The sequence below is a fragment of the Camelus bactrianus genome, chromosome 15 (assembly GCF_048773025.1).
Source record: "Camelus bactrianus isolate YW-2024 breed Bactrian camel chromosome 15, ASM4877302v1, whole genome shotgun sequence".
Lineage (NCBI taxonomy): Eukaryota > Metazoa > Chordata > Mammalia > Artiodactyla > Camelidae > Camelus > Camelus bactrianus.
This window is the reverse complement of record NC_133553.1, coordinates 18,786,946-18,809,210: the sequence shown is the minus strand read 5'-3', so window position 1 is coordinate 18,809,210 and position 22,265 is coordinate 18,786,946. Positions and strand designations below refer to the sequence as shown.

Sequence of the window (22,265 nt, the reverse complement as noted above, 5' to 3'; positions counted from 1 at the left end):
CCCAACTGACCTTCCCCAAAGACAGAGATCTTATCAAAACACAGCAACCAAAAGGAATGAGAAAATTATGAAAATGTAGAGTATGATTATAGACCCAGAGACTGGGTACCACTGAACTACCACCTAAAACCCCTCTCTCTTTTCAAGCATAACCAAGTGAGTGGGCAGCATATAAAAAAAGAAATATGCAATGTAACAAGAATACTCACTCTGGCACATGATAGAAACATATTTTTAACACTGAAGGAAATGCTTCTCTCAAAAGATACTTCGTTCCAATGATAAATAATTTAAGACTGATAACACGGCCAGAGAGCACCTCGCATTAAAGACATGAGTTATGCCTCATACTACAACTCGGCTCTTAAACCTTACATTTAAAGATCCCCCTCATAGTGCTTAAGCTATAATTACACCTACACTCAATGTTGTCTGGGCTTTCCTCTCTGATCCTGCTGCTATTATCTGGTGATTATGAATAAACAGTACCTTTTCCCAGAACAGCTAATACCACTAGTATTAATAGTAACGGGTACTGTTAACACTCTTCTGATGTAACGTGCAAATATCTCTAAATTACCTGTCCTCTATAATCATTTCTAAAGACAGTAACACATGGCAAATAATGCACGTACAACATTCTGAATCCCTTTTAAAATAAAGAGATTGGACAAAGGAGCTTCTAAGCATATAGAATCCGTGCATATGCACATACACTCATAATTACTATACTCACACTTTTTTTAAAAACTCGATAAAATGACGACTGAGCAGCTCCCAGGTACTCAGATGGCTCCGGGTAACAGAAAGATCCCTCACTGATAAGAGTCTGGTTCAAGTCTCAGTGCTACCTCGGACTAAATACCTTCTTTTATGAAGCCATGAAACCTCTAGAGGGAGGCTGTTTCCTCAGCTGTAAAATGGGCATAAAACCTGTCCCGTTCAAACAGTGTTTTGAAAATAGTCAAGTATAAACAAAAATACAAGCATATTATTTAAAAAAGAGCTCCAGCTCTCAGGAGTTTGCAATTTGGTTTCAGGAAATAAGAACACAAATACAGGAAGCAGGTCCATGGCAGCGATGGCGCCCCTTCTCTGAGAGTCATCACCAGCCACTCTTGGAGGAAGGCCTCGAGGTCGGGCACTGCAGGACACAGGGTACAGAACACGAAGTCCCCCCTTCATACTACCCCCATAACAAAGGGCTGAAGGGTGCAGCAGGGGCCAGGCGCCCTAAAACTGCAGGAGATGCAGCTGATGGAGGCTACTAGTGAGAAACGGAAACTCCCGGGGCACAGGAAGGCTGGAGAAGCTAAAAGTTAAGGAGGGAGGAAGTCCTCTGCCATGCGGCAGCCCCCAGCACATGACTGTCTCCCCAGGGAGCAGAGTCCTGCTTCGGCATGCACACCAACGACCCCCAACCCCGGGCTGGGCCCCGCTGACAATCGCACGCCTCCCAGGTGCACACTAAGCCCTCCACCAGGCCAGGCAGGAGAAGGGGCTGGTCCTCGACCACGCCCACCCGGCTGCAATCTCTTTCTGGACCACCAGGCAGTTCCCAGCCCTGAGGAGAGCCCACGCTGGTGACACCAGGCAAGGGAAGAGCACGGTTTCTGGACGGCTGGCGTTACAGCAGGTGGGCAGCAGCTTTCTTTGCTCTTTTCCAGGTTCCCTGGGATCTAGCTCCCAAGTCCTCCCTCCTGACTCAGATGCATCTCTGGGGCCAACAGCCCAGTCAGAAGAGGGAAAGGAGGAAGGAGAAGTGATCCAGAATGAGCCCTCCTGAGACCTTCTGGCAGCGGCCGGAGTTCAGAACAGGGCAACTTGAGCGCTGCTCACTTCCCCTCCGCCTCCACCGCTGAAGCAATGCAGCAGGCGGGCCGGAAGGTGCTTGGAAGTCAGTGATGGATACTGTCAGACCAAGAAAGAGATTTTTAAAGAGATTTTCCTTTTTCAATGAATAATGTGACAATCTTGATTTTGCAAGTCAAAACAAATTTATCTGTAAACATACAGCAAGCCCTTTGAAGGGAAAGATATAAAATCACAAAAACAAAATGATGACCCAGACCTTCACATTCAGCAGACATTCTCTGAGAACCATGTGCAGGGAAGCATGCTGGGCGCACTGGAGTCAAAGAAAGTAACCCTTAGTCTGGCGTGAGGGTCCAACATGAAAACTAACTGCAAACAGGGGTCACTCTGGATTTTGAAGCTCCCTCACCCCAAAAAGGAAATGCGAAAATACTCAGAGATCAGAGAGTAAACCCCACGGCTAATCCTCCCCCTCTTCACACTCCTTAACAGCAGCCACCTGAGAGCCAAGGATGGTCCTCATGTAAGTCCGCGTGTCCCAGAAACGGATCCCTGCATCACTGTGCCATGGCCCAAGCCCCATCCTGAAGGATGGACTAAACGCCTCCTCTGGGCCAACACCAACGGGAGGAGTTGTTCCACATACTTTAACTTTCTCACTCAACTAAAACTCACCAAAATTACACCCCAAAACTCAAAACGATTTTCATGCAAACTCTTCTCCCCCAATCCCAGCAGAAAGCACTGATTCCAGCTCTTCTTTAACACGTTCTGCTGTCCGCGGAGGGACCCTCGGGGCTTCCCGGAGCAGGGCTGGCCCCACACTTCTGAGCACAGCCAGTTCTCTTCTCCTCCCTTTCCCTGGCCTCAGCTGTTGAGCACTGGTCCTGGCTATTTCCATTTCACTCCATGCTCTTTTCTAGAACCCTGAGGAGGACCCTGATCTACAGAGAAACAAGACGGGCTTTATAGCAGCTACTTTACCCTTACAGGGTTTTGTTTGTTTACCTCCAGGTTCTAATGCATGCCCTACCACCTTAACTATTCAACCTCATAATACATTTTTCTTTGGAAAAACAGTAACAAATTTCTGAAACACTCACTTGCTGGCTGACACTGCTACTCCCTAATTCAAACTACTATCAAAACCCTACCCCGGCTCCCAGTTTATCAGGGGCAGGAATAAAGCCCTGAATGTGATGTATCAGGCCTCGCTGGCTTTGTGCACATATGCTTAGGGATCCAAGAAGGTTCATAAATTAAAAGAGCAAACAGAACAGAGGCCCTTAAGAGATTTCACATTAGCTATGACTAAAGCAATTTTGTCATAAGATCAATCAAACCTCTTTTACTTTGCTCCGACCATAAAGAAGAGAGCTGTGCCCTTCAAAAATTAAGCTCCTTCCACACTGTTTCAGAAGACAATAAATCATTTTTAAAGGACAGAACAATAAACCCAGTTCTGGAAAACCGAGGGGAGGTAGTGTGGTTGGAAAGGAGGCCAACTTTAAATGTCATCACCAAAGCAGCAGCTCACCAAGGAGGAAAGCCTTAGCCTGAAATTCCAAATTAAAGCTTCCCTCCTGATTCCCGTCTGCTTGGAACATTCTCCTTTAAAAAGAAAGTACAGAGCCCTGAGGGCCTGAAATAAACCAAGAGAGTGAAGGTAAGAGAACGCAGAGGCAAAAAGAGAAAAAGAGGAGGTGAGAATTTTAAGCTTTGGACACCGCCTAGCCCTGGTCCCCAAGGGAGAGAAACAAGGAGTGCGGGGGAGGGAAGCGAAGGGAGATGAGAAGGTGCAGAGCCATCCCGCCTCCCTCACAATCTTCCCTGAGCGCCATCCCCGCTGGCAAACCATCCAGCAGTACCTCCCCCGAATCAGAAGCCTGCGACCTGGCAAGCCATAACCAAGGCAAACGAAAGCTACATGTTCTGACAGCCCAGCAGTCCGAGGAGTAAACACACCTCACTCATATTTGCCAAAAAAGAAAAACCAACAAGAGAATGTATAAGGTGAAAAGAAAACCAGGAATCTCCACAATTGTGCTTTGTCATGAAGTGAGGGGTCTCCACAGTGAAAAAATCACAGTGATGCTTCTAGAGAGACGCAATCAAAAAGCCAGGCTAACAAGAGAAAACAGTGGGTTGTTCCGAGCTGGCTGCTGCAGAGACACACGAGGCCCAGCACGTGGACTGTAAACCTCCCAGGTACTGTCCAGCACCCCAGCTGAGTGAGGCAGGTATCTCAGACCCAGGTACGGATGCAAGTGACATTTCCACTAATGTACTTTGCAACCAGAGACCCAGCAGGCAAGTCTTCCACTTTTCTCAGTATATTCACAGCCCAAATGAGAATAAACAAATTACACATAAGCATTTTGGCTGTATATACAAACTGTTTTCTTAACACCAAGGTCAGTCATTCATGAAGTTATTAAGCCCCTATTCTGTGCAACCCACTGGACATTTAAAGATGATTAATAACCAATCCAGCAATGAGGCAATGAAAAGAAAGAAAAAGCATCCAGACTGTTAAAGAAGAAATAAAACTGTCACTATTTGAAGATGACATGACCTTGAATATAGAAAATCCTAACACACACACACACACACACACACACACACACCTATTACAGCTAATAAACAAGTTCACTAAGATTGCAGGATTTAAGATCAATACACAAAAATTAACTGTATTTCTATATACTAGCAATGAATAATCTAGAAATGAAATTAAGAAAATAGTTCCATTTATAATAGCATCAAGAAGAATAAAACACTAAGGAATAAATTTAACAAAAGAAGCACAAAATTTGAACACTGACAACTACAAAATATCTTGAAAAAAATTAAAAGACCTAAATAAGTGGGAAAACATCCAAGGGTCATCGATCAGAAGATGTTAAGATGAACCGTTAAGGTGTCTGCAGTCCCCAAGTTGATCCAAAGACTCAGTGCAATCCTACACCAAAATCCCAGCTAGGTTTTTCTGCAGTAATTGACAAGTTGATCCAAAAATTCATATGGTAATACAAGGAACTCTGAATAGCCAAAGCAATTTTGGAAAAGAAAGCAAAGTTGGAGGATTCGCACTTCCTGATTTCAAAAATTACCGTCAGCCTACAGTAATCAAGACTGTGTGGCACTGGCATAAGGATAAAGATCAACAGAACAGAACTGATTGCAGAAATAAACCCATATATCAAATATCAACTGATTTCTGAAAAGGATGCCAAGAGTAGTCAATGGGGAAAGAACAGTCTTTTCATCAAATGGTATTGGGACAATTAGATATTCATGTGGGAAAGAATGAAGGTGGAATTCCACCTCATATCATATCCCTACCTACAAGACCAACTCAAAATGGATCAAGGACCTCAATGCAAGGGCTAACACTGTAAAACTCCTAAAAGATTACACAGGTGTCTATCTCTGTGACCTTTATTAGGCAATAGTTTCTTAGGTACAAAAACAGAAGTACAGGCAACCAAAGGAAAAACAGATATTCTGGACTTCATCAAATCAAAATTTCTGTGCTTCAAAGGACACTACTGAGTGGGTGAAAATGAGAGAAAATATTTGCAAATCACGTATTTGTTGAGTCTAGTTTCTAGAAAATTAAAAAAAAACTCATACAATTTAAAAATAAAAAGACAAATAATCCAATTTAAAAATGGGCAAAGGATTTAAATAGGTATTTCTCCAAAGAAGATACAAAAATGGCCATGGGCACGTGAAACTGTGCTCAATATCACTAGTCATCAATCAGGGAAATGCAGATCAGGTCCAGGAGAGACCACTGCGCCCCCACTGGGATGGCCATAATCACAAAGACAGACATTAACAAGTGCTGACCAGGATGTGAAGAAAACGGAAACCTATACATTGCTGCTGGGGATGTAAAGTTGTGCAGGCTCTTTGGACAATAGCCTGACAGTTCCTCAAAAAGTTCAACACAGAGTTACCATATACCCCAGCCATTCCACTCCTAGATACATGCCCAAGAAAACTGAAAACATGTATCCACCTAAAAACTTGTACAAGAATATTCACAGCAGCATTATTCATAATAGTCAAAAGGCGGAAACGACTCATATCAACTGATGAATAAACAGAATGTCATATGTATACATATAATGAAATATTATTCAGTCAGAAAAAGGAATGAAGTACAGATTCATGTCACAACTTGGATGAGCCTTGAAAATATGCTCCTAAGTGAAAGAAGCCAGACACCAAGGCCACATATTGTGTGATTCCATTACATGAATTCCATTACATGAGACGTCCACAACAGGCGAATCTAAAGAGGCAGACAGTAGACCAGTGGTTGTCAGGGACTGAGAGAGTGGGGAGTGACTGCTAATGGGTATGGGGTTTTGTTTTATTTTATTTTTTTAGGATGATGAAAATGTTCTGGAATTGGATACAGGCAATCACTGAACAATTCTGTGAATATATTTTTTAAAAATCACAAATTAGACACCTTAAAAGGGTGGATTTTATGTTATGTGAATTTTATCTCAATTTTTAAAAAGCAACAACAAAAACAGGTACCTTAGGAAGCCACAGAAAAGCTTTAACAAAAATCAACTTAATTAATTCAGAACCTAGACTTTTTTTCAGGACTACAAACTAACCATTCTTTGCTGATTTTTATTCCCACCATTCATTCTAGAGTCTTTCCAAACCCAATATATGTGATGCAAAGAACCACGAGGTTTTCAGGCTGGAGAAGGCAGTCAGAGGTCAAGTAGTCCGAACACCTCATTTTAGAGACCAGTCGGGGCAGTGACTGGCTGAGATCACAGAGTGTGGTGGAGGCCACAGGAGAACGAGAATCGGCTCTTCTAACTCCCTGGCTAGTGCTCCCCACCCCACCATGTGAACACAACCAAACCCGCAGGGCTTCGTAATGGTATATCCTCTGACAGTGAAATACTGGCTCCCCCAACCAAAGCCAAGGGAAACACTATTGGAACCTTGATATCAGAAAATCAGTACTTAACTCAAAGCTTACCAGTTCAAATTATTTAATGATGGCAAAACCCTATGATCATTAATACAATCTGCTTTTCACCAGAGAAGCAAGGAGCAACAGAGCTGTAATCAAGAGACCAAAGCACATAGTAGAGACTGGAAAAACTGCTTCAAGGTGAGTTCAGTGGGAAACTACAGCGCCCACTTGTTCAAAACGCAAACTAAGTGATGCACCCAATGCAATTTCAGCTCATGGGCCAACCACTATATCAACTGCAGTGATATTTTGCGGAAGGAAATCTTTAAAAGAGGGGAATGGAGGAGGGGAAAGGTTATTTTCACCTCTAACCTCTTGAAAAGTATGAGTATGAGTAGCCAAGAGAATGAGAAAGTGGAGATGGTCAGAAAAAGTAAAGGGTGAACTGTGTTGCACACAGATGCAGACACAGACTGTTCAAAAACATCTCACCCAACCCTCCACTTTACAAGGGAGGCCACTGAGGCTGGACCAGTGAAACCAGCTGCCCAAGATCCAACACCTGACTAGTTAGCAGGTCAGGGCTTATTAGGGGAATAAACACAGTACAAGGACTTAACGTTCTCCCTTCTCCCCAGAATCTCCCCAAAGTTCCTGAGCTGGCAGCAGGGCGCTGACACCTCATCCAAGTCTGCCCGGACATGCCACATCTGTGACTCGACCTTCAGTGGCCACTTCTCAAAACACAGATCCGCTGGCGCCGAGGGAACACTGCACGGACCTGATCGCTGCCTACATGGCCCTGGAGTCCTTTACAGGTCACTCTGACAGTGTCCTCAGTCCCTCAGCTCGGGGTGGGGGGGCGGCAGATGTGTCCTTTAACTCACTCCAAGGCAGTTAAGGCCACTTAACTAAGCACTTCCCCCAGGGTTAGAATCTGGCGACCCCTATCTGGGCGAGCTCATGTTTTCTAAGTCACAACAATGGGGACTGACCTGCAGAAGGTCAACAACTACCAATCTGCACTAAAGCAGCGCAGAGAAACACCTAAAGAGGGTCTTCCCAGCAACAGAGATCCCAGCAGGCGGCCGTCAGGTGAGGCACCCAAGGACCAGCAAGAGCAACACCCCTAAGCACACACGCTAACCTCATCGATGGCACGAGGCTCCATGCACTGCTCATTCGGGACGGGCTGGCTACCTGCCATCATGTAGCTTATCTGAGCCTTGGTTTCTTCAACTATAAAATTGAGGTAACAGGACCTACCCTTCTTAGGACAGTTGAAAGAATTCAACAATCCAACCAATCAGTTTAAAACAGCACCATCGTTAACACAGAATTAAGGCTCAAAGAAATATCAGCCATTGGTGTAGTCAGTGTTAAAAAAAAAAACTAATAAATTGTGGTTTCTTCTGGGAAACTAGGGAAAGGAAGCCCCCAAATCCAGACCACCTGCTGGAATCTGAAGACAAGGGAATTCTTCACTACAGAGAACTGTCTTCATTAGCCACCTGATTTTATTGATGGCATCTGCGTATAAAATCATATCGACAAAGCCATCTTCAGCATCGAGTGGAGGGATGACGTCATTAATAATCCTGTTAATAGGGCAGGCCTCCTGCCAGGGTGTGAGCGATGCCTGGGGCCACTCGGCTCGGCAAGGCTGGGCATGTCAGCAGAGTGTGCCACGGTACCAAGGCACAAGAGTAAGGAGGAACCATGCAGCTCCATGGACAGAGGAGGCAGAGAGGAAACAGAGCTTCAGCAAGGATTCCCCAGAAGCATCCACTCAAGAAATGCAGTAGAGGCATGGTACTAAAACAGACAACAAGAGAGAGGGGGTGCGCTGGTCACAGAGGCATCAGCACGCAGGGCCTTGTCCAGCCCGGGCTCTACAAAGGCAGCTCTTGTGTCAAAATGCTTGAGTTTGAATCCTGGCTCCACCACTTCCTAGCTTTGTGATCTTGGTAAAATGGCTTAGGTTCTCTGGACCTTACAGGGGCTTTGTAACTATTAAACAAGTTAAGAGTTAATAAGTGTAAAGAATTTAAAGCATGCCTGGCATACAGTAAGCGCCCAATAAATGCTAGAAAGAAAAGGCAAGAGAGAGGGGGAAACACAACAGTGATCAAAAACAACCCTTCAGCCACAATGTAGATATCCCAAACACAGGCAACAGCAGCGTCGTTTTTCAAATGTGTAATCTCACCGGAAACAACACAAAACACAGTCTCCCTCAAAACTCTGGACAGACAGTACCTGTAAATCTACTATCGCTCCTACAGAGTCAAGGACAGCGTGTGACAAACCAGGAAAAGGAGCAAGGTGAAAGTAGAGCTGGCAGCAGAGCGCAGGGTCCTAACTACAGGACTTTGCTGGACTCCCAGACACACCTGTGTGAGAACCAACCCTGGACCATATGAGAAACGGCTAAGCCCCGACCCTGAATAAATGCAGAGCGCACCACGGCTGCCAAACCACAACCGACACCTTCACCCTCCGCCCTGAGCTCCTCTAAACCCCTTTGCTACTCGGTAATTAGAACACGGGCTGAGGGCCTCATCCCCCTCAGCTAAACTCTAAAAACCAATTCATGATAACGACAGTACAATAATTACAAAGCCCATTTAAAAAGCACCTTACAGAGTCACTCATTCACTCACTCCAAAACACAATTAACTATGACACTCTTACCATCAAGCCTGGAATTCCTAGCCTGAATTTAGGGGGTCCATAAACTCAGACTGGAAAAAAGAATTACATCTGTATTTCATTAGCCTCTACTTGAAATTTAGCATATTCTTCAATTATGACTATAAGCAACACTACCATGGTAGTGTTAGCAGTACCTGTGACTCCAACAAAAGATGCATGAATATAACTTTAGAGTCGTTAGAAATAGCTCCCAATATTGCTTATAATTCATCAGTACCTCAAATTAAAGTAATTAGACCCACTATCAATTCGTGATTATTTAATACTTTAGTAAAGAAACATATATTAGTATGACAGAGATTTTTCAAATATTTCTCTAACTGTATTTCAATACATTTGGTTCTGAGATCCTATGTATTTTACTGGACTCATTAAAACACCTTTCTGAAAAGGGGTCTACCACCCTCACCACGGTACCAAGGCACAAAAAAAAGGGCGAAGAGGATAAACACTAACTGCACACAAAAGATGAGAAAATATGTGCTTGAAGGGGAAGGCGTTAGTCCTGGCCACTTCTACATCCCTGGCACCTGGCAGTGACAATATATTGGCAGGTGCCCATACACATTAATGAATCAATAAGCCCAACACAACCAAATACAAATAAAAATCCAGCCCAAGCATCCCAGCCCTGGTTGATGGCCCACTTATTCCACATCGTTCACGTGAGAAGATGGTAACAGAAGTACCCAGAAAGGCCCTGGCAACACGGTAAGGCCCCAGAACACAGGCAGTGTGAGCAAAGGGGGGATTCAACATCTCTCTTCAGCGGGAAAGAGGAGTGTTTGGGGAGCTGACTGGGGACAGCATCCCAGGCATCTGAGACAGCCAAGGAAGAGTCATCTGCCATCATCTGCCCACAAGCAGCAGGAGAAGCAAACACACCCCTCCGGCCCCTGTCTACACGGCTCTGCTTAATCTCCCCCGATTGGCATCTGCTGAAAACAAAATGAATATTTACCAATGGTCTCAACGCAAGTTCGCTAGCGAGTCGTGCTGAGCGGCCCATCACTGGCCGGGATACGGACACTAAGTAGCACCAGCGAATGTCAGTTTTGCCGTGGGGGCCCCACGAGGTCCATTCTTTAGGGCCCTGAGTGAACTGAGCTTGGCCTTTGCCTCCACTGGGGCAGGAACCCTGTTCTGGTTCACCTCACCCCCTGCACACACGACAGTCTGTCAGTACAGAGGGTCTCCACTGGACCCCTCATCACCCCAACTCAGTCACAGCATCCAAGACCCTCGTGCCTGGACGGCCGCTGGCCCCAACCAGTCTCCCTCTTTTCTCTCATGCCCTGCTCTGCTCTTGTCCCTGGAATAACCACCGTGAAATGATTAACATGGAGATTAGATCACAGTACTCCTTGCTCGAACCCTCCAATAGCTCCCCACCACGTGAGAACAAAATCCATTCTTTCCCAAGACCAACAAGGCCTTGTGTGATCTGGCCCTGCCCGGCCCTCACCCCTCCCACACCCACTTCTCTCCTCCATCACTGGCCCTCTTTTGGTCCTAAACGCTTCTTGGGGCCCCTTCCCATGCTGCTCATTCCTGGCTGGCCTCCTCACCGCGTCCTGGGCTCTGCTCTGATGTCACCTCTTCAGAGAGGCCTTTCCTGATTCCAGTTTCCTGCTCTCCAAAGTCACATTTTACTCCTATATTCTGTGTAACTTTCTTCAGGGCGCTTATCCTACCTGACGTTACAGGACGTTTACTGCAGAGACTGTCGACTCTATTTGGGGAGCAGCCTTAAGAAAAGCCAGTGCTCCAGGACCCACCCAAACCAATTAAGTCAGAATTTCAGGGAGTGGGCCAGGCATCTCTATTTTACAACACGCACCCTGCAACCCGCCCCGCCACCGCCGCCAAGTGATTCCAATGTGCAGCCAGGGTTCACAGTCTAGAACAGTGCTTCTTAAACTTAAATGTGCATGAGCACCTGTAGATGTTATTAAAACATAGATTCTGATTCCCAGGATATAAGGTGGGATCTGAAATTCCGCTTTTCTAACAAGGCCCCGGGTGACACCAGTGCTGCTGGTCAATGGACCCTCCTTTGAGCCGCAAGGGTCTAAAACAGTATTGTCCAGCAGAATTTCCTGCACTGATGAAGATGTTCTCAACCTACACTGTCCAATACACACATGGCTCCTGAGCACTTGAAATGTGGCCAGGACAGCTGGAAAACTGAGTTTTTAACCTCAGGCTACACTATAGGAGAGTGCAGGCCTGGAATATATGTCCTCCACGAAGAAGAGCTCCAGGCTGGAAATGTGGGGGGTGAGAGAAGAAGCAAGGATGACTCCAAATTCTTGGCCTGAGCAGCCCTCCGTGGACCGGCTATGAAAATCCAACCAGAGGTCTAGCTGGCCACCTCAGGAATAGGTCAATATTGACGTAAGGCAGGAAGCCAGGGACAAAAGACCATACTGAGACTCCTCAGTAATTAAACACGTGGTAACCCACAGATGACTCCCTGGACTTCAAGCCTCAATCACTCATCATCATGCAAGGCCCTCCTAACCAGGCACACCTGGCCACTCCCATCACAGCGCAGCCATGATTCTGGGCAATCCTGCGGTCACAGCCTCACAATATTTTATTGCACTGATCTGTTTATAGGATGTCTGTCTCTCCCACTAAGCTGCAGGTTGTTTCAAACATAGGACGCGTTCTTCTTGGTATCCTAGTTCCATTTCCCAGCGCACAGCAGGACTTAACAAACACTGAATGAATGACAGGGCCTGGAACCCACCAGCGGCAGCGTTAGTACTTTTACTGTAAATCATAAGAGAGAGAAATTGAATGGGGGGTCGGGGAGAATGGAGATCACATAACAAGAATCATTCCCTACTTAAGTGACTCAAAAATTTCCAAATACCTATATCTGGATTTCAAAACACAGCATAAAGAGGTGGCCCTGTCTGACCCACAGAGGCTCGTTTCCGAAAATAAGAATGGACTGGGCAAATAGGTGATGTCCTTTGGGCAATAAATACAAAGTCTGTTAGTCTGGGATTTGGAAGAGCTGTTTTTTTAAATAAGTCACTAAGGGCTAAGATTCAGTATCACATTCTTGCCTAAAAAGTATGTTGGCCAGGTTCCCACTGCAACTGCTGGGAGGGGCGTCTGGCCCCAAGGACAGCAAGGCCCCTGGGAGTCTGAGCAGCCCAGATGCTCACCCTACTCCTGCAGTTAGAACCCTGTGCTTGTGACAGCAATGAGATTTCCAAGGTGACCAAGGACAACAGAGTGGAGAATTATGGCCTGGAAGGAAGTAGATTTAATTTTAATACTTACAAGCCAACATCAAATAATTTTTAAAACTACATATCTGACAAAGCCAAATAAGCAAAGCAGAAAGGATGGTGCTCTGGAGGAGGGTCAACTATAAATAAGGATAGTCCACGTATGTATACAATTTTTCCCTATTTTGAGAGTATTTCAACGTGACCACAGACTCAAAGAAATCAAGACAGAAATAAACCCCCTCCAAAAAGGGGGAGAAAAAAAAGCTCACTTCTCAGATTCAGCCACAACTACTTATTTTTTCTATTATTTCCAAAAAAGCACAGGGCAGATTCCAGTTGATGTACCAGACTTTGCTGAAATTGTGCAAAACAATTACTTCACCACGACAGAGTGATCACCAAGTGAACATTTTAAAACACAGCTATGTGCTGACCTGCTGCCCAGACAATAGACTGGTTAAAAAATAAGCAAGAGCTATCCGATCTATAGGAATTCTTCATTCACTTACTCTCTCAGCCACTTCCCCTACCCTCCCACCCACCCATGTAAATCTCATCTTGGGGCCAAACGCCCTCATCAGGTTCTCTGAACTCACTATCTGTTAAAGCAGTTAGCAGTTATTAAACCAGGTATTATGCTGTGTTAATACAGTAAACCCTCAGCACAACCCTCTGAAGCAGACAGGTATTGTTATCCAGACTTTAAAGCTGAGGAAGTAGAAGAAATGTTATTTATCTCACCCAAGTTCACACAATTGGCAAGTGGTGGAGTCTGAACTTGAACCCAGGTCTACCCAACAACGTAGTAATTTAGAGAATTCAGCATTATTCAAAGTAACAGAAAGCAGGAGTATTTCTGAAAGACGCACAGAGCTAAGGTCAAATTCCAGCTCTTCAACATACTAGTTCTGTAACCTTGAGCAAATTAACCTCTCTGAGCCTCAATTTCCTCATGTGTGAATCAGGGATGAGGAATAAACACAATAGATGTGAGGTTCATAGTACAGAAAAGGGACCCGTTAGCCACCAAGAGTCCGGCTACAGGTGTGCATATCAAAAAAAAAAAGTGCATTTCGGTTGCAGAATGATTTTTAGCAGACATAACCAGTCTTGGAAATAACAGGTTCACAAGGGTTAATCAGTTTAAAATTAGTTTACTAATTCCATGACACATTTGTGTGAACACAGGACCAAGGACTTGCAAATTTTAAAATGATTTGTTAAATGAATAACTTTATGTCACAATATCCACTCTCATGTCTCACTTCAGTATGAAGAACAGGTATTTATTTAAAATCAAAATATAAAAGCATCACTTGTTAATAAAACTATACATATATGGTACAAGTTTTGGTAATGAGCATGAACATTAAACACCCTGAAAAAGAGCATTATTTAAAGGAAGCCACAGTGATTCCACTCGGAAAGCAAATACCTTTCAAATTTAGTGCTCTCCTAAATCCAAGTTGATATGGACCACTACCTTAGTATGTACACTGGATGTGTGTAAAGTGAGACAGAACTGTAATGATTTTCATTTTTTCATTTTTGAGACTTTAATCAATTCTTGTGCCTAGATGGTAACATGAAGCAAGCTTGCTGTTTAATAAAATGACCAAATCCAGTCTCTCTTTAATCTGCTCAGTAACTGAGCTCCAGGGTAATCTCCTGCACAGCACACAAAAAGAGCTTTGGAATTATACACTGTGAACTAAAATTAATCAGGAAAGGGTATGCCAATTTTAATAGCAATTCCTATTTGCCTAGCTTTCCAACATCTGCCAGTGTTAATAATATTTAAATGACAAACTGCAATGGGAAAAAGAAACAGCTTTAAACACAATTAAGCTTTCTTTTTAAGGCATCATCTACAAAGCTTCCTTCCCTTAAGACATTCAGCTACCTTTTGGGTTGCAGTCATTCCATAAACACAGTGTATTTTCAAAACACAGTAAAAATTCTCTTCTTGCTTTTCAATCAACACTTCTGCAAAAACTTCTTACGCTGATCCCCATCTGCCTCATTTGAAGGCATCATTTTTAAGCCTTGCTGATTCAAGTGGAACGAAGTGATGTGGGATCACAGAGCTCACTACAAAAGGTTTACATGTATCTCTCTTCTACCAAAAAAAAAAAAAAAAAGGTGGAGGAGAGGAGGAGGGAGGGAGGGAGGGGTGCCTTAGGTATACCTAAAACATGCAGAATGCTGAATCTGCTACTTTTGATTTAGCCTATTATTGACTGTTTATGTCTCAAAGAAAAAAATTTCCATTAAGGGTTTTTTTCCCCCAAGCAATTCCTAACAGCAGCTGCTTTGTTCAAGTGGGCAAAAAAATGAATGCCACTGCTTAATTTAAAGCTCTCTGGTGACTTCCCCTCACTCACTCTAGCCGTCATCTTCTAAAATACCTACTATACCAGATTTTAAGAACGTAACGACATTCTGACCGAGAGGTATTGAATCACCGACTCAATATTGGCACACGTGTGGCTTGGAAAGCAGTTACCCATTATGAGCCAGCACTTGACACACGGTATCTCTGACCCTTAAAATCACCCTGGAAAGGATGCATTGCTAGTCCAGTCTGATGGGTAAGGAACATGAGGGCAAAGAGGTAAGAAGCTGCCCCAAACCACAGTCAGCGGTAGCCCTGGACTCACAAAACTCTGCCCTTTCGTCGCATGCTGCTTTGATTGTCACCTAAGCTAGCTGGTTCCTAAGTGCTCTCTCCGCAGGATGTGGAGGGCTTACTAGTTAGCATCAGACACGATGACTTTGCACCTTAACTAAAATCAGGCCTTTTCTAGGCTGATGGGGGAAGGGAGGCGTCCAGGGAGCGAGCAGGTAAGACACACATCACTAGTGGGGGAGAGCAAAGGCCTCTCGATCAGAAGTCCGCTCCTCCCCGGGCGCGGAGCGGGACGGGTCAGGCCTTCCTGGCTAAGGTGTGCACACCTTTCCTGGGCAGCCGAGGTCCCTCGGATCCGCCCGAGAGTCTGCAGAGCGGGACTCAGGGCGCCGGGCCAGCCGCCGGCAGGGGCACTTGTACAAGTTGGGAGGTGGGCGCCGGGGGACCGATGGCGAGCCGACGACCCTGGTCCCGGCTCACCGCCCGCCCCGACTCTTGGGCCAAAGTTGGCCACACGGAGGGTGGGGATCGCCCGGGCCCAGCGAGGGAAGGAGGGAGGGAAGCGGTCCTAAAAACGCCCAAGGTAGCCAGCCAGCAGCCATCTCTTCCGAGCCACCTACACGGAACAAAGGGCTTCTGTTTCGGGCAGGGCTCGCCCGGCCGCGTCCGGATTCGGAGGAAAAGAAACTTTTCCGGGGATGCGGGAGCCGGGGGCCGAGGCCCGGGGGGACCAGCGGGGCGCGGCGGGGGTGCGGGGCGCGGCGCTACCTGCCGCCGGAGCCGCCCGTCCGCCCGGCGAGGCCCGCCCCGCGCAGCTCACCTCCTCGATGGCCGCCACCGTGTTCCGGCACTGCGCCGTGCGCGTGGTGAAGCTCGAGGCCGTGGGCGCCTTGTAGTCCTCATGGGTCTCGGCCACGAATTCCGACACGGAGATCTGGTCCGGCATCGCCTCAGCGCGCGGGCAGCCGGCCGCAGGGGAGCCGCCGCCTCAGCCGCCGCGCGGGCTCCGACCGGCAGCTCGGACGCCGCCGCCGCCCTCGCCGCTCGCCCGGCCCGCGGACAAAGGGAAGCGCCGGGGCGCGGGCCGCCGCCGCGGGAGCCGCACCAGCCGCCGCAGGGCGCAGGTCGGCTGCCCGCGCGGCCCGGCGGCGGGAGCTGGGGCCGCGCGCGCAGCCCCGCGCAGCTCGGGCCCGGCCCGTCCGCCCGCCGCGCCGAGGGCTCCGCCGCCGCCGCCGCCGCCGCCTGCCCTCTCGAGCGAGCCCCGAGGCGGAGGCGCACAGCCGGCGGGAACTGCCCGCCACCCAGCCGCGGGCCCCGAACGACTCCCGCGGAGAGGGGCGGGTCCGGGCCGGGGGCGGCGGCCGGCCGGGCGCGGGGCGGGGCGGCGCGGAGGGCCGGGCCGCCAATCCGCGCGCTCGCCGCCGCCGCCGCCGCCGCCGGGAAGCTGAGCCTGCAGGAAGGAAGGCGGCGCGCTCCCCGGCCGGCCGAGCCGCTCTCCCGCCGCCGCGCGCCGCATTGTCTCGGCGTTCGGGCCCCGCCGCGCGCAGGAGTTCGAGGGCGCGCCCCGCCAGGCATGCCGGGCAGGCGGGGCCGCGTCCAACCCTCCCGGAACGGCCCGGGCCCCGACTCCCACCCGAGGTCCGCCAGCGCGCGCGCAGGGTGTGCTCGTCACCTCCCGGGCCGAGCTGTCGTCCACCCCTTTCGTCCCTACCCCACCCCGGGCTTGGAACCTTTCTTGGTGTCCCCCCTAAACCGCCGAGAATGCCCGTCCAGGAGCGGGAGAAAGTATGAGGAGCTCGCCCCCTACAGGACAACGCGCTCCGCCCGGCAGCTGCCTCCCGCGCCCCGCGGGCAGGAGCCGCCCGCCCGCAGGGTTGGGGTTCGGTAACAGTAACTAGAAATGACCACAGAGTGAGTGCTTTTTTGCACTACGTACTGTGTCACCCAATCCTCACAACCTTCTGAGGCGGGGAAAGAGATGGTTATTTATTTCACAGAGAAGACAAACAGTGCTCCCAAGAGTACACAGTCAATGGCCCAGTGGGGGTTCAAATCCACGTCCCAATGATTGAGAAGAGAATAGAGTGCTTACAGGACGCTGGTAAATGTCGCTTTTCCTATGCTTTTCCCTTCAATTATCGGTCATTGTCGGTTAACTGGAAATAGTTTTAGGGTACTAGCCCAGGACCCTCTCTGAGAAGGTAAGAATACCCTGAAATGATATTCCTGGAAGTGGAGGAAACCCGGGGAGCGCGTGAAAGAATCAGGAGAACCAGCTTTTTCTTACGGTTTCAGAGAGAACATGCAACAACAGGGGGCAAATCTCATACATAACTGGCCCAGGGAAGAGTTTGAGTTAGTACAGATTTTCACTGAACAGCCCTGAAGGAAACTCCTAGTTACTTTTAAAAATCCAGAAGTTCTAAAAACACTAGTCAAATAAAATCACACCTCATAACTCTACACCAGGCATATGGCATGGTTTCTGGAGCTGCCAGCAATAAAACCAAGAGAAACTTTACAAAAACCTTTTGTGCATCTGAATAGGAGGAAGTGTGAGAGACACTGGAAATTGAATATGTCAGACAAAGCAGTCTCCTGACACTGCAGGACAGTGGACCAGTCAAACAATCTTTTTTAAGCTCCCATGTAAGAACTTGCTATGTGAGGTGGCAGCATGGGTCAGACATTATGTATGGCTTTTGGTATTTTAGTAGCATTGCATATGAAATTTTGCTTTCTGAAATAACTGTATTATTGAATAGCTTTTATAGCTGAACTAGGCAATAAGTTACCGTTTTTTAAAACTGTAGCATCTCTGCTTCGAATTCCCCCTTTATGTTTTTTCACCGTTTTGGTGTCTTTGGTGGTTTCCTGTGTTTGCAACTTTCTCCAATTCAAGTCTTGTAGATATTATCTGTATAATCGCATCCTCTCCTCCACCAGGCAAATTCTGTTCCCTCCTAGCTAGTTTTCCAGCTACAGTTTTGTTCTTCTTAGTTGACATTGGAGAATAAGTTTTCAGATCTTGATTTATAGAGGACTAGTATCTATCAGGCTATGATTTAAGAAGAGAAAGCAGTGTTTTTCCTTGGCATCTAGTACAGACTGATCAAGACTTCTACAAGGACAAAGTTAAGCTTGGTGCACTCTATTATCTCTTTAGGTGCAGTTACTGTTTTTTTTTTTGTTTTTGTTTTTGTAGTTTAATAGTGCTTTTCAGGTACAGAAGACTTTAGTAGCTAGTAGCCACAAAAATAAAATTGCAAAACTGCATTGCATCATACAAGTGGATGAGAAGACTGGTGGAAAGCAAGTCATTACCAAGTCCATTGCAGGGAGAACTTCTGGGACCAAACCACCAAAGCAATTTACTCCTCCAGCCATCCCTGAGAATCTCAGAAACCCTTGCCAAGCACAAAAGCCCAGAGTTAAAGCAAGAGCAGAGCAAAACGTAGCTAATGCATCTGAGATTAATATAGCAAGAATGAGTAGTTTCCAACAGATAATAAAGTTGAATGTGTATCAGGAAATCCTTATAGACACACACACTTTTTCTTTGATTCATAAAGAGAAGAATGTGCTGGGATAGTCATGCCATTACTGGACCATACTCACTTCTCAGAATCTAAATAGCTCTGAAAATCTAAAGTTTAAGAGAAAAGCTCTTTTAGTGGTAAAATTGACCTGAAATAAACTGACAGGAGGCTATCTGCAGTCTTGTTTATCCCACTTCATATGAATATTTATGCTTTGCTACAAAATACAAATTTGCTTGCTTATGGAGTATTATTCCAGGTCCCACTGGGGCAGATTCAGAATATCTAGTGTATATGCTGTATTAACTTTCTAAAGTCAGAGAAATTCTGACTGCTATACACATCTGAGCCCAAGGGTTTCAGATAAGAGGTTGTAGGCTTGTATCATTCAAAAAGAAAAAAAAGAAAAGAAACATGGTGTTGCAGACTTGTCATTTCTAGGAAAGAGGAAAGAAACACCTCTCAAAATAACATTGTCAGCAGCTCATTGAGATTGGCCAACAGCCCATTTTCTGAAGGAATTCCCTGTAGTTCTCAAACACCTGAAATTTTTCACTCTCAAATCAAGGTTTAAAATATGTTCTTAACTCTGAAATTTGCTAGAGGGTTAGCTGGCTTAACATAAGACTTAGCCATTTCACTTGCTATTAATTTGTAAATGGTTACTCTTGGAGAGACCTGTGCCTTTAAGGACCTATGGTGAACAGTGTCATTCAACAGAAAAACAAGAAGAAACAACCCTATTGAAGTGAACAAGTACCCATAAGCAGAAGTTTCATTTCCACACTTAACCATACTCTTCCCAAAACAGTGTTGCTGAAGGGACCCATTTATCCCGAAAGTGAGAGCAGTTTGAATCCACTTATCATGGTGATCTCACTATAGCACTTTAGGGGGGAAAATTAGCATGCAGAAACTATTTAACAAATGAAAACTTAGGTTTTCATGTCAGCTTTGCTTCTCTGTGATTTTTATACGTACATTTTTTTTTTCTATAGAAGTATAGTCAGTTTACAATGTGTCAATTTCTGGTGTATAGCATAATGCTTCAGTCATATAGGAACATACATATATTTGTTTTCATATTTTTCACCATAAGTTACTACAAGATATTGAATATAGTTCCCTGTGCTATACTGTATGAACTTGTTGTTTATCTACTTTATGTATATTAGTATCTGCAAATCTCACACTTCCAGTTTATCCCTTCTCTGTGATTTTGAATAAGTAAATTAACCTCCCTGGACTCAGCTCATTTGTAAAATGAAAGAAGCTGGACTAGCTTATTTAGAAGGCTCCTTCCTGGGCTGGCATCCCATGACTTCATGATCCATGTTTCATGTTAGTTTGGGCACAAAAGGGAAATTGCCACAAGGGCCGTTTTACTACCGAGAATTGAATCATTGGTCCTAGACACTCGAGAATAAGTCTGTTCTTAGGACATTTAGGGCTAATTTGGGGGAATGTTGTCATTTTGTTAAGCTGGTGGGTTTCAATGACAGACTGATTTATTCATAGCTAACTTTACAGTAGGATACTTGAGGTCTGTTCATTTTGTTGTTGTTTTAACAAAGCACTTTCTATAGAGGATACTCTGATTGCTGAACTGCAAGATAGTTCTAGATAAATGAGGTATAATGTGTACTGTGCAGGAGCCAGCTCAGGCTGCCTCCAGAGAGCTGACTGTTAAATTTCCAGGGATTTTACAAACTGTCCGTTGCATCTGTGTGGTATAAATACCACTATAATGGCATGCTGCTGCACATCTCTTCCTAACTGTACATTCTGGCAGCTTGAAATTGTCTGTGGTGGGAGTATTTACACCAGTGCAATTGGCAAATGTTAAAAAAAAAAAAAGAAGAAGACTTTATTTATTGTTTTACTGATTATGTAAATTGATCAAGACAATATTAAAAATGCAGATTTAAAAGCTCAGAAATCAGGGGTTCTACAGAGAGAAAAGGGCACAATTGTCGCTCCCTTTTTTACACTTTTCAGTGATACCACATTGCCAAAAAAAGAAAGGTAGATTAAACTTAAAAGTGTGTCCCGTCTGTAGCCTTTATAACATGACTAGTGAAAATATTTGAGGTAATATTCTTCCAGTATTTGCAAACTGTCCTAGGATTCAGCAAAGAGGGCACTCACGTCATTGACAGATGAGTGAAGTTCCAGCACGCACCTTCCTGGCTTCACTTTTGTCTCCCTCATTAACATAAAAATGTCAACCAACCTTCATGTTGGAACTACACTCATTTGTCAATGACATGAGGAACTTCTCTGCTGAACTAGATAATGATCAAGCATTTATTCATAGATTTATTTTGTCAAATCATGGCTGAATTGCAAGCACCAATTGGCTGAGAATACAAGAGTTCAGCAAAAATCAATGAAAGGGTTCTTCATTGGAGAATCAAGGAGCTACATGGAATTTACAATAAAGGGTAAAATATAATTTGTTATTACTGATAAATTGAGTGCTATACATCCTTTTTAGGATTAGATTAAAATAAATCTATGTATGTGTGTACATAGAGACTTTTTTTTCAGAGCAGGTTGTTAAACATTTACCAGCCCACTACTGAGTATAATTGTATCCTTCCTGCCAAGAGGCAGAACATTAGACCTTCCCAATCTGAGTCATGCTGACGGGATAAAGCCCACAGAAGATAGAACCTCAATAAGCTAGATTTATACACACAAAAGCAACTTATGTAAATAAAAATTGTCTTAGGGTAATTAAGAATATGCCATTTGTTGTTTTCAGGTACTTAGAGCAACACAGACAAGTGCCAACACAGGGTGGAGTCTGTTACAAAGATAAAGCAAAAAAGAGTTTAATTAGCACTCTGTATGTAAATGAATTTTGCTAAAGTTTTTAAAGAGCACTTGCAATAATTTATTTTCTTGAGTCAAATCAGTCTCTGCCCCTCAATTTAGACCCATTTGTAGATTTGGTCGGACGCCCTCCTAGGTGACCCAGCATTCAACTTGTGGTTCCCTGTGAGCCACGGGATAAAGTTTAAACTCTTCATTCACAATCTGTCCCAGACTTCTTCCTAACTCCCTTGACTCTCACATTCTCCCAGCCAGGTTGGCCAGCTATGGCCCCGGGGCCAACAATGGCCTGAAGCCTGATTATGTACTGCCCTTGAGCAAAGAATGGGTTTGACATTTTTTAATGGTTGAAAAAACATCACGAGAATAATATTTTGTGACACATGAAAATGCTATGAAACTCAGATGTTGAGTGTTCATAAAGTTTTATTGGCACCTAGCCACACCCATTCCTTTACATATTATCCATAGTGGAGGTGGAGCTGAGTACTTGGGACAGACACCCAGTGGCCCACATCCCT

At 45.5% G+C, this 22,265-nt stretch overlaps 1 protein-coding gene across 2 annotated transcripts in view; it reads right to left on the bottom strand.

The window, feature by feature from the left end:
- The window catches only part of ASAP2 (ArfGAP with SH3 domain, ankyrin repeat and PH domain 2), a 148,608-nt gene extending 132,043 nt beyond the window's left edge, over positions 1–16,565 (bottom strand). Inside the window, exon 1 of one of the 2 annotated variants that reach the window (XM_074341634.1) lies at positions 16,188–16,565. In XM_074341634.1, the coding sequence (XP_074197735.1) occupies positions 16,188–16,313 (126 nt within the window). In that variant the 5' untranslated portion in view covers positions 16,314–16,565. The remainder of the gene's footprint in view (positions 1–16,187) is intronic. The other variant, XM_074341632.1, reaches the window with a different exon arrangement.
- Positions 16,566–22,265: the final 5,700 nt, after the last annotated feature.